We start from the raw sequence: 15661 nt of genomic DNA on the forward strand, positions 1-15661 counted from the left end.
CTCAACGTGACTGTTGTTTTTGCTTTCTGTCAGATCATCAGCCCGTATCAGACACTGAGCAGCCTCCGCTGTTTAAACTAGCTCTAAATTTGGTTCTCTTTGTGATGTTTTCTTCCATAAATGTGAACCTGTAAGACTTTCTTGAACATTTAAAAAAATATATATATATATTATTTATTTATTTTTTTACCTTCACTGATGCTTGGGCCCTACTGTATTTCATAACAGCTTATTTTCTGTTTTCACTGAAGAAAAACTCATACAGGTTGACATGGGGGTTAGTTAACTATGTGTTAAGTTGATTTTATTTTTGGGTGAACTGTCCCTTTAAGTGTCCCTTTAAATTTGAATCAATTCAATTTTGATGGATACATGCCATCTTTCTTTTTCCACTGAACTGCTTTCTACTTTCACGAATTGATTCGATTCCACGTGGGTATCTCAAAACCTGGCGCCTGGTGTTAAACCGATCCGTTTAAACGAGGGATCTCTGTAGCCGAAAGCTGCGACAAACGACACTACAGCTGGTGGCGCATGAATTGACGAATCGTAGACAGAATCCGTCGTGTTTCTAGGCCTTCTGTCCTGCTGCCCGGGGAGACGTGGGCTCTGACTTGGCCGGCGATATGTGACACCCAATATGGCAGCCTTCGACTAATTGATGCCACCTTGTCAACCCTAATTACTGCAACTGCTGCAATGAGGAGGCAGCTAATTAACAGACTAACGATGTTTGTCACTTCAGACCGACCCAGATATTTAGGAGACGGCCCAAGTCCGCTGCCAGTGCATCTGTTTCGGGTGTTTTTTTTCCACCTCGCACCTTCTTTCTTGCTTGTTATTTTGATCTCTCTGCCGTTTCCCAAATGGCATTTCGTACCTTTTCGGTGGGAATTTAGTTTACTTACAGCCTGGTTTCAATCTCCTATCACATTGCCGTCAGAATGGATTAGGACAGAGGCGCACGCTGACGTTCCGCGGGTAGGGAAATAGGTGAGCTCTCTGACTTTAAATGCGGTTGTCAGCCGCTCTGTGTTTTTTCCCTCAGTCGTCACTTCAAAGATGTTTTGAATTTGACATATTTAGAGCTCGCTTTTTACCCAGCAAGCTCAACTACACTAATTATCAGAGTGAGGAAACAGAGGAGTCGCTAATGATGAGGCAGCGGGGGTTCGAGTGTGTGTGTGTGTTGTTAAAATGTAATTGATTTTTATCGCACATCTGATCAGATGCTGTAATCTCTCTCCGATGCCGGCCTGCATTCGCTTGAAGTTCTGCGTTCGTTTTCTAGGTCAGCCGAAGAATTCTGCATTCATGAGGAAAATTATAATACTGCGTGTGTCAGTAATAATCGGATGTGTAAGTGATGATATGCCGCCAACCAGAAACACTGTGAGCGGTAAAATCACAGTAAAATACCTGGAATTTCAAATCAAACGCTATGAAAAAGCAGAATATTTTATGACGTTTTTTGTGATCCAAGCATGGTTATTATGTTCAGAAATAATGTAAGGTGGGACTTGATTTTATTTGTTTAGATTTACATTTAGGCTGTATCCGAAATCGCCCCCTATACCCTCATTCACTATTCGAACACCACTTAAAATAGTGCACTATTTGAGGGTATAGGGGGCGATTTCGGATACAGCCTTAGTCATTTAGCAGATGCTTTTATTCAAAGCGACTTACAAATGATTGAAAAGTGGGCGGGTTCATAACAAAATACAGTCAGGTGATTGGATGGGAGAGACTCACTGGAAATAAAAGGAGGTGAAACAATTTTCAGTCAGAAATTGCTAGTAAATTTCACTTATTACAAAGAAACGGTGAATTAAACATGGACTATTGAAATAGAAAGACTTTTAAAACATACTCTAAGCAGGTTTTATTTATGACTTTGAAAAATCAGTGTAGGAAATACGGAAATGTTGTTATGTTAATGAACGATTACAAAGACTGATTTTTTTATACACTGAGGGATTGTTCAAAATAAGATTTTGTAATGTGCATTATGGACGTAAAGAAGAAACGTTTGATTCCATGTTGAATTGAACTCCATCTTTTGTTTTGTTTTCAGATTCGAGTGGATGGTATACCGCCGCCTTTGGGGAACGCTCTGCTGTATGAGACGGTCACCGTCGTGGAGGGAAGCCCGATTCTCCGTGACATGGTGTTCAGTCCTGATTATCAGTCCATCTATCTGCTTAGTGACAAACAGGTGAGAATGATTCTGAAAGTGAATGATTCTGATGAGATGAGGAGACTAATACCAGGAAAAATATATGCATGTCTACTGGACAGACTTTTCGGTAACACTTTAGAATAGGGAACATTTATTCACACTTAACTACAAATTTTTGCTCAATACATTCCTAATTTGCTGCTTATTAATAGTTAGTAAGGTAGTTGTTAAGTTTAGGTATTGGGTAGGATTAGGGATGTAGAATAAGGTCATGTAGAATAAGGCATTAATAAGTGCTTAATTACTACTAATAAATGGCTAATATTCTAGTAATATGCATGCTAATAAGAAACTAGTTAAGAGACCCTAAAATAAAGTGTTACCGACTTTTCTCTTTTAGACAGCTCTTTCTTTGTTTTCATTTATTGGGGATAATTCAAAATAGGAATTTTGGCTGATACTGATAGCCGGTGTTTATCTTTTACTGATAGCCGGTGGTTATTTGGCAGATTATGATTTTTTTGCCATATACAGTAGAGAAAGAAAATATTTATTTTGAGAAAAAAAAATAAGGTACAAGTCTGCTTGCAATATCTGCCAAAACCGACTATATCTAAAAAATATATACAATACCGTTTAAAAGTTTTGGTGAGAAATTAATACTGTTGCTCTGCAAAAATGCATTAAATGCGTCCAATGTGACAGTTAAGTTTTTTTATAATGTTACAAAAAATTCTGTTTAAAATAAATGCTGTTCTTTTGAACGTTTTTGAACATCAAAAAATCCTGAAACAAATCTTGCAATTGTTCCACTAAAAATATTAAGCAGTGCAACTGTTTATATGAATCATTTATACAATTCTAAATGTATTCCAATAGAAAACAATTATTTTAATAATAATTCCACAATATTTTTTTTTTTTTACTTGCTTGTAAATACAGCTTTGGTGAGCATAAGAGACCCCAAACTTTTAAACCATACTGTATACTGATGTGTTTACCTAAATATTATGCATCATTTAATTATCATCTTTTTCAGTCCTGAACTTTGAGCTTCAAAAATCTGAGACCACTAGTGAAAAAGTTTTTAAAATGTAAAAAAAATATATAAAAACTTAATAAAAATATATATATATTTTCAGCATAACAATTTCAATAACAGCATAACAATGCTGTCATAATGTTTTATCTTTTTTTTTTTTAATCCTACAACTTTCCAGGTTTAAATTTGATTTTGGATCCCAGATTTTCAGAATCAGAATCAGAATGAGCTTTATTGGCCAAGTATGTTTACACATACAAGGAATTTGTTGTAGTGACAGAAGCTTCACAGTGCAACAGAAAGACAGCAACAGGACAGGACACAGATAATAAAATAATAATATACAAATATCCAAATAGGCAATGTACAAAGCAATGTACTCTGCTGGCCCTTTCTGAATCTGAATGACTCCACTGCAGTCACAGTGCTGTTCATGATGGTGAGTGGGGGGAGAGCAGGGGGGTTTCTCCTGAAGTCCACAATCATCTCCACAGTTTTGAGCATGTTAAGCTCCAGGTTGTTAAGACTGCACCAGACAGCCAGCTCCTTAACCTCCTGTCTGTAAGCAGACTCGTCACCGTCCTGGATGAGGCCGATCAGTGTGGTGTCATCTGCAAACTTCAGGAGCTTGACAGAGGGGTCTTTAAAGGTGCAGTCGTTGGTGAAGAGGGAGAAGAGCAGTGGGGAGAGAACGCAGCCCTGAGGAGCTCCGGTGCTGATGGTACGAGTGCTGGATGTGAATTCACCAAGCTTTACTAACTGCTGTCTGTCTGTCAGGAAGCTGGTGATCCACTGGCAGACGGAGGTGGGGACGGAGAGCTGGGTTAGTTTATTTTGAAGGGTTTCCGTGATGATGGTGTCCTCAGGATCCTCACATAAGTCCCTGGTCTGTCCAGATGCTTCAGGATGAAATGCAGTCCCATGTTGACTGCATCATCCACAGACCTGTTTGCTCTGTAGGTAAACTGCAGGGGGTCCAGTAAGGGTCCGGTGATGTCCTTCAGATAAGCCAAAACCAGTCTTTCAAATGATTTCATGGCTACAGACGTTAGGGCCACAGGTCTGTAGTCATTAAGTCCAGTAATTTTGGGTTTCTTTGGGACGGGGATGATGGTGGAGCGTTTGAAGCAAGACTTTGCACAGCTCCGGTGATCTGTTGAAGATCTGTGTGAAGATGGGGGCCAGCTGGTCAGCACAGATTTTTAGGCAGGCTGGTGACACCGTCTGGGCCTGGTGCTTCCCTCCTTTTGTTTTTCCTGAAGACCTGGCACACATCTTCTTCGCTGATTTGAATTGTAGGTGTGGGGAAGAGGAGGGTTGCTGGAGGTGTTAATGGTTGTGTGGAGTGGTGCTCAGGGCGGGTGTGGGGTGATTTTTCAAAACGACAATAAAACTCGTTCAAGTCGTCTGCCAGGTGTTGATTCTCCAGAGTGCTGGGGGATGGTGTCTTGTAACTGGTGATATCCTTCATACCTTTCCACACTGAAGCAGGATCACTGGAAAATATTTTTTTCCTTAGCTTGTCAGAATAATTCCTCTTTGCCACTCTGATCTCCTTTTCCAGTGTGTATTTGGCCTGTTTGTACAAGACTTTATCCCTCTTTCTGTAAGTATTTTCTTTGACCTGACGGAGCTCTCTGAGTTTTGCAGTGAAGCATGGTTTGTCGTTGTTGTAGATTAGATGAGTCCTGTTAGGAATGCACATATCCTCACAGAAACTGATATAAGATGTTACAGTCTCTGTGAGCTTGTCCAGATCGATGGCAGCGGCTTCAAAAACAGTCCACGTGGACTTTTGCCCTCTGTAGATCACTATTGTTCTGGATTTTATCGCTTGTCCTTTGTTGTTAATTCATTTCATAAAGCCAGCAAAAACATTTACGGCATGCGGTGAGGACAATATAAAGGCACATTTGTGAGGAGGGAGTGGGCGCGCGGCGCTTTTGTCTTAAGACCCGAACCAGGATCTCAGATATGTTGTTTTAACATCTGCGAGACAGGAAAACAGAATATGAAACGCCGGTTCACGACTCTGAATGGGAGCCCCAGCTGCTTGGCCCTAATAAGAAATGGTGGGGAAGCATTTCCATCCAGCGCAGAGCGGAATAACAGCCCTTCCCATAATGCTCCATTATACAGCCGGAGGAGAGGAAGGATACGTCGAGGTTCCTCAGCAGCTGAACAGACGGAGAGACACTTGTAGCTTTTTCTTAATTTTCTTCTCTTTCTCTTCTTTTCAATGTTCGTTTCTTTCCTTCAGAGAAAGAAATTTGCTGTCTTTGTGCATTTTTTGAAAGGCCCCATTTTTTTGTGTGGAGTTCAAGTGATGCACGGAAAACAACCATCTTTGAGAGAGCTGAACGAAGCTTCAGTCCTCAGCACAAGGATATTTTTAAATCCTTATCAGTACTATTCAGAAAAATAACATGATAAAATGTTCTCGTGCTCCAGGCGTCGTAGAGGAATTACACATGCAGATAGTTATATATATTAATTTCACCAGCGTTACGCTTGAAGGTAAAGCAGCTCAATGATGTGTGCCATGACATCATCTTTATGATATAGATGGATATAGATAGATATATGGATGTTTTTTCAACTACTTCTTTCAACGACTCCTCTTTTTTCATTAAAACTTTACAGATTTTAACTATTTATTTTTTTTATTACTTTTAATTTATTACCTTATTTATATGCCACATTTAATTTAGGTATAGTTTTTATTGTATTGTGATTGTCCCAGACACATACTTCAACCTTAAACTGTGACAATCTGTTGATATTAATTCAAATATATTTATTTATTTATGTAAAGCTGTCATGATCTAAACAGTGTGAAATTTCAGTATTTCTTGTGGGAAAATTATGTATACATAAAATTTAGTAAAATTATCTAAAAACTGAAAACAAGGTAAATTATATATACTTTTATTACACAAAGTATATATACATCTATATCTTAATATTATTTCATCATTATTAATTTTGTAATGCTATTAAGAACTATTGCAGTATTTATTGCAATCGGTAATGCAATATTTATTTACTGTAGTATTAATTCTATATTTTGAATATATAAAAAAAAAAAAAAATATATATATATATATATATATATATATATATATATAAACATATATATATATAAACATGTTTTTTATTATGTTATCATGTTTTTATTTTGTTTTGTGTTAGTTAGCTGTTTTTTTTAGTTATTAACCTAGTCAAAATAACCCAACTGCAGTTTGATTGAGATTAATTGGAATGCACAATATATATATAATATTTATTTATTTATAGATATTATTATTAAATCATAAACAGAATATTTAATTTTGCCTTATTTGCAGTCAAGCTATACTTTGGTCGAGTAATGCAAAAATGTTGTAAATATTATTTAATATTTTGCATTTAGGACTTATTAAATGGTAACAATGAAATTAGCCTTTGTAAGACAAATTAGTCTGCAGTTTAACTAAATGTTTATCATCATTTCCAATTCAAACTAAATACATGATTTGAGATGTGTTGGAAATGGCTTGTTTTGGTCAGAATAATGGCAGATTTGGTCCTTTCATGCGTTTGTATACTACTACTAAATGCTGTTACTAAAGAAATGAAAGTAGTGTTAAGTGTTTTATTTTCTTTGTAAGTCTTATAGTTGAAGAAACACCCATATGCATTAGCACAAGGCATCATCTGGAGTGTTGTCTCTCTGTTCAGCTTGGTTCTGGACGGTTCCCAGAGTTTCAGGGAGGCACTGTAAACACAAGTGTGGAACTAGATTAATAGCGTCTCCCTCTTTCACCGTCACACTCCCACAGAAGACTCACTCATGTGTTAAAGCTCCGCCGCTGAACTCCAGACATCGATATTTGTGTTAAGAACTGACGGGATGTTCTTCACGTTAAAGCTTCAGACGGCCCTCGACTGATTGATCAGGTCTCGTGCTGATTAAAAGCTTTTCTCTATGCTGAGATGATAAACGGATAGATTGAGTGTATTAATCTGAAAACACCAGCCAAGGGGTTGAACTGGGCTTTACTTGAAGAGATTGAGCATTCATGACTCCAGACCTACTCCGAATGATTGCTATATAGTCAAATGTCACTATTTATGAGACAGAAAAGCAGATATAATAAGAGCTTTAGTACCTCACTGCAGCAAACTGTCGTGCTGTGTAGGATTATTTTGCAGATTGCAACTTTCTATTTTTGTTCTTTTCTATTATTGTTTATTTATTACTTTGTCCTTTTGAAAATCACATCAAAGGTCATAATGCAATTTTTAGTTTGATGTTTTTATTTACTTTTTATGTCTGGATTGTATTGTTTTATGATTGTCCCAAACACAAACTTTCACACTTTAACTATGACAATCTATTATTACTGATATTAACTAAATATTAATATTATTTTTTAAAGCTACCATGATCTCAACAAAGAGTGAAATAACAAGCCATTTCAGTATTTCTTCATAATTGAAAATTATGTATTTATTTTTTACATATTTTTTATTTTTCACAGAAAAATTCTAAAATGTTATTTCAATTTTAAATGTTAAACGAAAAAAAATCAATTTTGACCCATTTTCTGTCAAGCTGTTCTGATCATCAGAATTGTTGTGTGGGATTAATTACCAAATTTTTGTCTTTGAAATCTTTCATAAAGATGTTGCAACTTGCGCCATCTCTGAAATGACTTTCCGATGTCACGCATCCCTTTTACTACGAACTAACCTAGCTCAAATCCTTATGTATAAGAATCCAGATCAACATTTTTCTCATGTAAAGGCCTGGTATTAATTTATAATTTTACATCTGGTATTAATGTATTTCCATTGAGCAATTATGCTTTTTATTTTATGTATTTTATTCTTTTCTTTTCTTTTTTGTGCAGTTTGATTATATTAAGGTTTTTTTTTTTTTGGATGTTGATTGAGAAGGACTACCTAATTATTCAAATTTCTGTAGTTTGGACCTAATTTATACCAGTGCATCTTTTACTGAGGGGTCGCCACTGATTACTTCTCCATTTCTCCACCAATCAGAATCTGCGTGTAGACACACAGTACCCTCTGCACTTCATGAAATAAGAAATGTGAATGAATCGCCAAGAGTCAATAATTCATAACCTACACTGACCGCTGGAGTCAGTGGATTTGAATATTTCATTTGCGGCAGGTGCACAGATAGGTGAGAGAGCATATTTGCTCACAAAATGGCCCGCTGCTACTCGGAGCCCTCCGATGTGTGTCAGTAAAAGGTCTGTGAATGCCAAGTTTTCAGAGCGGCGTCATTATTTACCACCCTGCTCTTGGAATTGCACCGTTAATGCAGCCATTTCATTGGAGAGAAAGAGAGAGAGAAAGAGATATGAAGCCTTTCATTTATCTAACGTTGTACTCATCCATCAAACACTGACAGTCCAAAACACAGCGTTCCTGACAGAATATACTGAGCATGCACAAAAATCACTTTCCTGTGTTTCTATGTGCTTTAAAAATAGAAATAGCTGTAAAATAGAAATTTTAAGGCACCAGTAAAATCAATCTGGCCAAACAATCTGAAAGCTATTTATTTATTTATTTGTGTTGTGCAATCTAGTTTCTTAAACTATACACTGCATGTTCTTATGCACTATGTACTCAGCCATGTAGTGTATCAATTTTATAAGGTTATTTTTTCATTAATAATCAGTCTGATAGCCTCTCCCCCTTCATGACATAATTAAAGCTGCTACAGTTGATTGCATGAAGTGTCCAGCATTCCACACTTTGTTGTTTCGGTTATTTCAGTGCATCATCCAAGTATTTAAAGTGCACTTTTTCGTTTTGGAATTTTCAGTGTGAACCCACTACTCACACTATTTATACTACAAAACATCATAGAATAGTGCATAAGTACACGATTTGGGATGCACCTTTAGTATTTGTTTCACTGTAAGGTCACGGGACATTCGCTAAAGAAGTAAATTAGGTCAATTCCGATCATGTTGTCAATCAGGGGTCTGGACTGGATTATAAAATCATATATTTATGCATAGCTATGTGACAGAATAAATTAACATGGACCAAAAGACTACACCTCACCCACCCGTTCCTGACTGACGCAACTCACACACACACACACACACACACACACACATGTTGGGTTTCCATGTTTTATGGGGACATCCTATAGGCGTAATGGATTTTATACTGTACAATCTGTATGTGCTATTGCCCTACACCAACCCTACACCTAAACTTAGCCCTCACAGGAAACATTCTGCATTTTTAGATTTTCAAAAAACTTTATGCTGTATGATTTATAAGCTTGTTTCCTCATGGGGACCAAAAAATGTCCCCACAAGATTAAGATTTACTGGTATTACTATCCTTGTGGGGACATTTGGTCCCCAGGACGTGATGAATACCAGGTGCACACACACACACACACACACACACACACAGTGCCGGAGAGCCATCAGCTACACTGCACTTGAAAGCCAAGCCGTGTCCCTTTTGGATGGGTGTGTTTGTTCCGCGGCTCTTGTTTTTCTCACTCTAAACTCTAATCTTGCCAGCGATCAAAGGCGATTACAACTCCATGGAATGAGCATTTTTAGAGCTTCTAAAGGCGGTTTTCAAAAACAACTGCTTTTGGGTTTGAGCTTTTTTTTTTTTTCTTCTGCGTCTTAAGTAAGCCAATCATCTGGATTGCGACAGCCCACACCAACTTTGATCTACAAACCGCTCTTTTAGATTTAATATATTCATGTTATTTCTGTCCTAGACCTCCCACTCTCTCCAACTCCCATCATCATTTATATAAGCTGGTGTTTTTGGGAGCTGATTCATTTTTCTAATACGCCTGTCCTGTTTGGCGAGGGTGTTTCTCCCATGCGACTCTTCGCATCTGCAGCGCTAATATTACTGTCCCCTGGACATCTTGTTCTTTTATGAGTTCCCCCTGCGCTGTTTTATGATATATTCTTTCTTCTGCGTGAGTTGACTGTGCTGTTGCTCTGCTGTTCGGCTACATTGCACCGTCTCCGCTGTGCTCTTCTGTAAGGAAAAGCCTGGATGTTTGAAAGTGTTTACAAGCAGCTGAACTTGTTTGTGTGGTTCAGATGGGTGGCGAGAGGTTTGAGTGAGGGCATGTGTGGAGAACTGCTGTAACTACTGTGTTCCAGGGCTGAAACAGACTCCGTTTTAATTTAATTTTACAGTTGTCTTTTTGTTATTTAATTTTTTTATTTTGGGGCAAAATTGAAAAATGTTATGAACTGTTATGAAAAAAGCATTGGTTGCTTCATGCATTCTGTCCCCAAGAATAAATTTTGAAGAGTTCATGAAAATTAACTGAACTGTTTTTACTAGCAGAGATAATCCAATCACTGGGCATGGATCACATGACTAGCTAAACCTGATTGGATGGTATCAAAATGTTTACATTTGTTATTTAAATGCATTGGTGACACTATAGAGACCAATTCTCACTATTAACTAGTTGCTTATTAGCATGCCTATTATTAACACATTGGCTGTTTATTAGTACTTATAAAGCACATATTCTGCATGACCATACTCTACATCCCTAATCCTACACAAGAACTAAACTTAACACCTGCCTTACTAACTATTTCTAAGCAGCAAATTAAGGAATTCTTTGAGGCAAAAGTCATTGTTAAAGGGGTCATATGACGTTGCTAAAAATGACATTATTTTGTGTAATTGGTGTAATGCAATGTGTTTACGCGGTTCGAGGTTCAAAACACACATTATTTTCCACATACTGTACATTATTGTTGTTCCTCTATGCTCCGCCTTTCTGAAACGCGTCTATTTTTACAAAGCTCATCGTTCTGAGAAGCGAGGTGTGCTCTGATTGGCCAGTTATCCAGTGCATTGTGATTGGCCGAATACCTCAAGCGTGTGACGGAAATGTTATGCCCCTTACCATGTTGTGATGCCATGTCCCGGCGCGATGAGACTAAAACAATAAAACCCACTATAAACGAGGCATTTGTTGCATTCTGTGAGGACATAATTACTGATCATAATGACTCATATGGTCTTTTTACGCATTGCGCCGCGTTAATATAACACCATGTTTGCATTTATGATCATAGAAATGCCAAACAAGCACTACTCTACACTGATCAAAATTCGCGTTTGAATAGTCAGTAGCAAATTCTTTAAATAAGCAAACGTACTTACAGGCTGTGAGTCAGAAGCGCCAGACTGTCCTTCCGACATTGGAATTGCCCCACTTTAAAGTGTTAACATCACTGCCCTTCATAGTGTTCACATTGTAGGCTACTCTCTCCCAGGTTCAGGAAATAGTCCTTTGTAAAATGCGCTGCACACACTCTAATATTTGCATTGTACTGTTCTGGAACAGTGTTGTAAATATAACTTAACCACTGATTTCTAGTTGTGTACTCATTTGGAAGGCCAAACAAAGTACTTTCGCTTTCACAACGAGAAACAGAGTCTCCACGACATGGCGGCGGCAACAATACTACAGAGAGAATAATAGTTACGCCTTCTTTCATTACATATGCATTTGGGTGGTGTTATGCAAATTTTCCCACACTGTGACGTAGAGATGTGGGGGCGTGTTTGAATGAGCCGTTTTAGGAGGGTGTGGCAGTCTTAACTTTTATAAAGAATATCTCTTTGGGTTTGAGACTTTAGTCTTTGCAACTTTACAGATCTTATATATACACAAACAGCTTGTAACACTCCAAAGACAAAGGAAAACATGAAATCGCATCATATGACCCCTTTAATAGTTCGTATTTAGACCTTAAAATAAAGTGTGACCAATGTAGTATAATTATTTTTATTCATTAATATTGTTGGTGTGTATATTGAGATACAAAATCAGAATCTGGGATTAATTTAATTTTCTTTCTTTTAAATCTTGTTTTGGTCTTAAATTGACAACTTATGAACTGTTAAAAAAGATAAATAAAACATTAATAAAGAGCATTCATTTTTGATTGATAATAAAACCTATTTGAGTGATATCTGTCGTGTATCAGGTATTTATTACTAAATAAATAAATTATTTAGTAATATTCATGTCAATAAATGGAAGTGATTTGACTGCAGAGGCGATCTGTTTGTCTGTGGTAGTGTTAAGGTAATGTCAGTTTAATGTGTCATGTGTTTCAGGTGAGTCGTCTGCCTGTGGAGAGCTGTTCTCAGTACAGCAGCTGTAAGACGTGTCTGGGCTCAGGAGATCCTCACTGCGGCTGGTGTGTCCTGCATAACAAGTAAGTCAATGTCATTCCTCTTCCACAGACTAGAACAGTTATTCTGCACACTGAAATATGCTTGCTATGTCTCTGGAAATAAAGCATTATATGGTGTTTAAGAGATTGGTTGTTTGTGTACATTCAAATACCAATATAAATGGAAGGTTTTGTGACATTTCTGACCATCTGAATGTAATTACAGACCTCATGAAATTGCTTAATATGCAGTTTCAGTTCTGTGTTTATGTACTTCCTGTTTAAAGAAAGTTTGGATGGGTCATACTGAAGAGTGTCCTCATTTTTTGTCAGTATGCTTTAGTTTTGTCACTGCCATGAGCTGCTGATTGGTTAATCGGGTTCTGGAAAGGAACCCGATTATTATCATTCTAGTGAGCATTAGATTGGACAATAAAATATGTATTCATCAATATTTTTGGTTTAATTTTGCCAGAAGACAAAGACTGTAAAATCTAAACACTAGGTTTAGGTTAAGAAGATGGTTTTAGTCTCTCATACTCACTGAAGCTGTGCCTATTTGATTAAAAATATTGAAATATTATTACAATTTAAAATAGTGTTCTTTTAGGATATATTTAAAAATTTAATTTATTTCTGTGATGCAAAGCTGAATTTTCAGCATCATTGCTCCAGTGTTCTGTGTCACATGATTTTTCAGAAATCATTCTAATATGCTGTTTTGCTGCTCAAGAAACATTTCGTATTTATTATCATCAATGTTGAAAACAGTTGTACTGCTTCATACATTTGTGGAAACCGTGATACATTTTTAAAAATAATTATTTGATGAATAGAAAGTACTGTCACTTTTGATCAATTCAATGCATCCTTTCCAAATAAAAATAGTAATTTCTTTTAGACTTTTGAAAGGTAGTGTATTTCGTCACCTTCCACTCTGGATTCACTTACACACTCTTTAAGACACCTCAGGGAATTCTGGAAGCCAGCCAGCCAATCAGAGCGCTGCGTCGCTGGTGGCTGCCATTTCAACTACCTCATGCAGCACTTGGCAGGTGACAGGCCTCCCCACATGTTCCCTGGTCTTTTTTTCCGCTCCCGTCATTTCTGTCTCTTACATCCGGTTGATCCCCGGGCAGCAGCTGGTTACTGCCGTCAGGAAGTGTCTGACTATTGCTGGCTTACCGCCACCCCACGATGCCTATCCGCTGTCATCAGGGCTCTCTGCTCCCTCCTGTACTGGATGAACTCCCGTCAGAGAGTGGGCTGCGTTCAGTCAAAGCCAGGGGAGGAAGAGCATGCGTGATCGCCGAACACGCTCTTTAATTTATGGAGTGTTTTCTGGAAAAAGATGGGAAAGGTTTTGACATAAGTGTGTGTGCGCGGACCGGTCGAGATCGCACCATGGGGGCGGCGAGGCCTCAGGGTACAGATTGTCGCTGGAAGATTCTACAGAAATGAAAAATATTGTCTTTTCATTTATAGTAAGAGGCACCATACGGGTTTGGTAAGATAAATTGGATCCAGAGTCAGCTTTCGAAGCATTTCTAAGCTTTTGACAGCGGCGTATAGACTCAGATAAAGTTATCCAGAGGTGATAAAACAGCTTCGCTCTGCCTTCCTGTAGTAGTGTGAAGACCATTATCGTGTTTTACATGTCTACGATGTGATCCATCTTTGTTGAATAACATTTTTTTTCTCCAAAAAATATTATTACTGACCCCAAACTTTTGAACGGTAGTTTATTTTAGTTTTAAGTATTTTAAGAGTACGCTAACATAAAAATGACCTAAAAACTAAGACTAAAGACTAAATGCTTCAATTGTTGTGATTTTTATTTTATCTTAACCGCTGCAAATATTGCTTATCCAATCAGATTTTGTCACAACTATTAATTTTATATTTGTGCATTAAGTATAATTACACTAGTAAAACACTTTGACAGTCATTTTTATCTTCGTTCCAAACGTGTCTGTATTTCAGCTTTGTTTTGCCTTCCTGTTGCTCCACAAAGACCATTGTTGAGTTTATGTCTACAGTTTAATGCATATGGCATTAAACGTAAAAAAAAAACAATCAATAACAGATATGTTGTCAATAAATTTGACAGTCGGACAAGAATTACACCATTACACCATTAAAAGACTTTAACAGTTATTCTACAAGCATTACAAACGTGTCTGTACTTCATCACAGATTGTCATTGGAAAAAACGCAAAAATCTGCGAAAACTGTACAGTGTGAAGTACTGTGTGGGTTTGGATCCACAGTCAGCAGTCGTAGCGTTTCCAAGTTTTTGACAGCAGCGTTTAGATTCAGATAAAGTCATCCAGAGGTGATAAAACAGCTTTGTTCTTTGTGGCCTCAAAACTAATAGACTAAAACCCTCCATTGTTGTGATACTTCAAACATGGCTCATCCAATCAGATTTTGCGTCACAACTAAGTGTGCATATTTTAAGTACAATTACACCATTAGAAGATTTTGGCAGGCATTCTACATTCAACACAAATGTGTCTGTACTTCATCACTGATTGCCATTCGAAGCTTTAACAGAAACCCAAAACATTGTCTTCTCTACTTGAAATCTCCACAGCAAGAGGCACCGTGCGAGTTCAGTTACACAAATTGGATCCAGAGTTTCCGTTTCCGAGCTTTTGACAGCCGCGTATAGACACAGATGAAGTTATCCAGAGGTGATAAAGCAGCTTTGTTCTGCCTTCCTGTAGTGCCTTGAAGACCATTGTGGAGTTTTACATGTCAGAGAGAGAGAGAAAAAAAACTCAGTTCCGATCTATTTTCCACCATCGCCATACCTTCAACATGATAAAAATCTTTAATTAAGATGTAAATCTGGGATTGATGGAATAATTAGCACAAGCCTTTACCGCACCCGTTGGAAAACGACATTTGTTTGCATATTAATAGCATATCCCCAGACTTTACATGACCTTGTGACAGCCGCTGCGCAGCGCAATTAGCAGCAGATCAAGCAAGGCAGTGGATTTAATGGCCGACGTGTTCATTGCACGCACACCCCGTTTCTAAACCTTTAACCTTAACTGGCTCGTCACCCGCCCGGCCACAGTTTCTTCATGCTCAGATGCAGAGGTGGAAAGTAATGAATTACATTTACTCGCGTTACTGTAATTGAGTAGCTTTTTTGTGTACTTCTACTTTTTAAAGTAATTTTTTCAAATATGTAATTTTACTTTT

The 15661-nt window shown here is 37.6% G+C and overlaps 1 protein-coding gene across 1 annotated transcript in view; it reads left to right on the plus strand.

Moving 5' to 3' along the window:
• LOC306848996 (plexin A3-like) overlaps positions 1-15661 on the plus strand; it is a 172712-nt gene that overhangs the window by 63041 nt on the left and 94010 nt on the right. Inside the window, exons 4-5 of the mRNA XM_079383806.1 lie at positions 2078-2218; positions 12387-12487. Of these exons, the coding sequence (XP_079239932.1) occupies positions 2078-2218; positions 12387-12487 (242 nt within the window). The remainder of the gene's footprint in view (positions 1-2077; positions 2219-12386; positions 12488-15661) is intronic.

Source organism: Barbus barbus, assembly GCF_936440315.1.
Source record: "Barbus barbus genome assembly, chromosome: 29".
NCBI classification, from domain to species: Eukaryota; Metazoa; Chordata; class Actinopteri; order Cypriniformes; family Cyprinidae; genus Barbus; species Barbus barbus.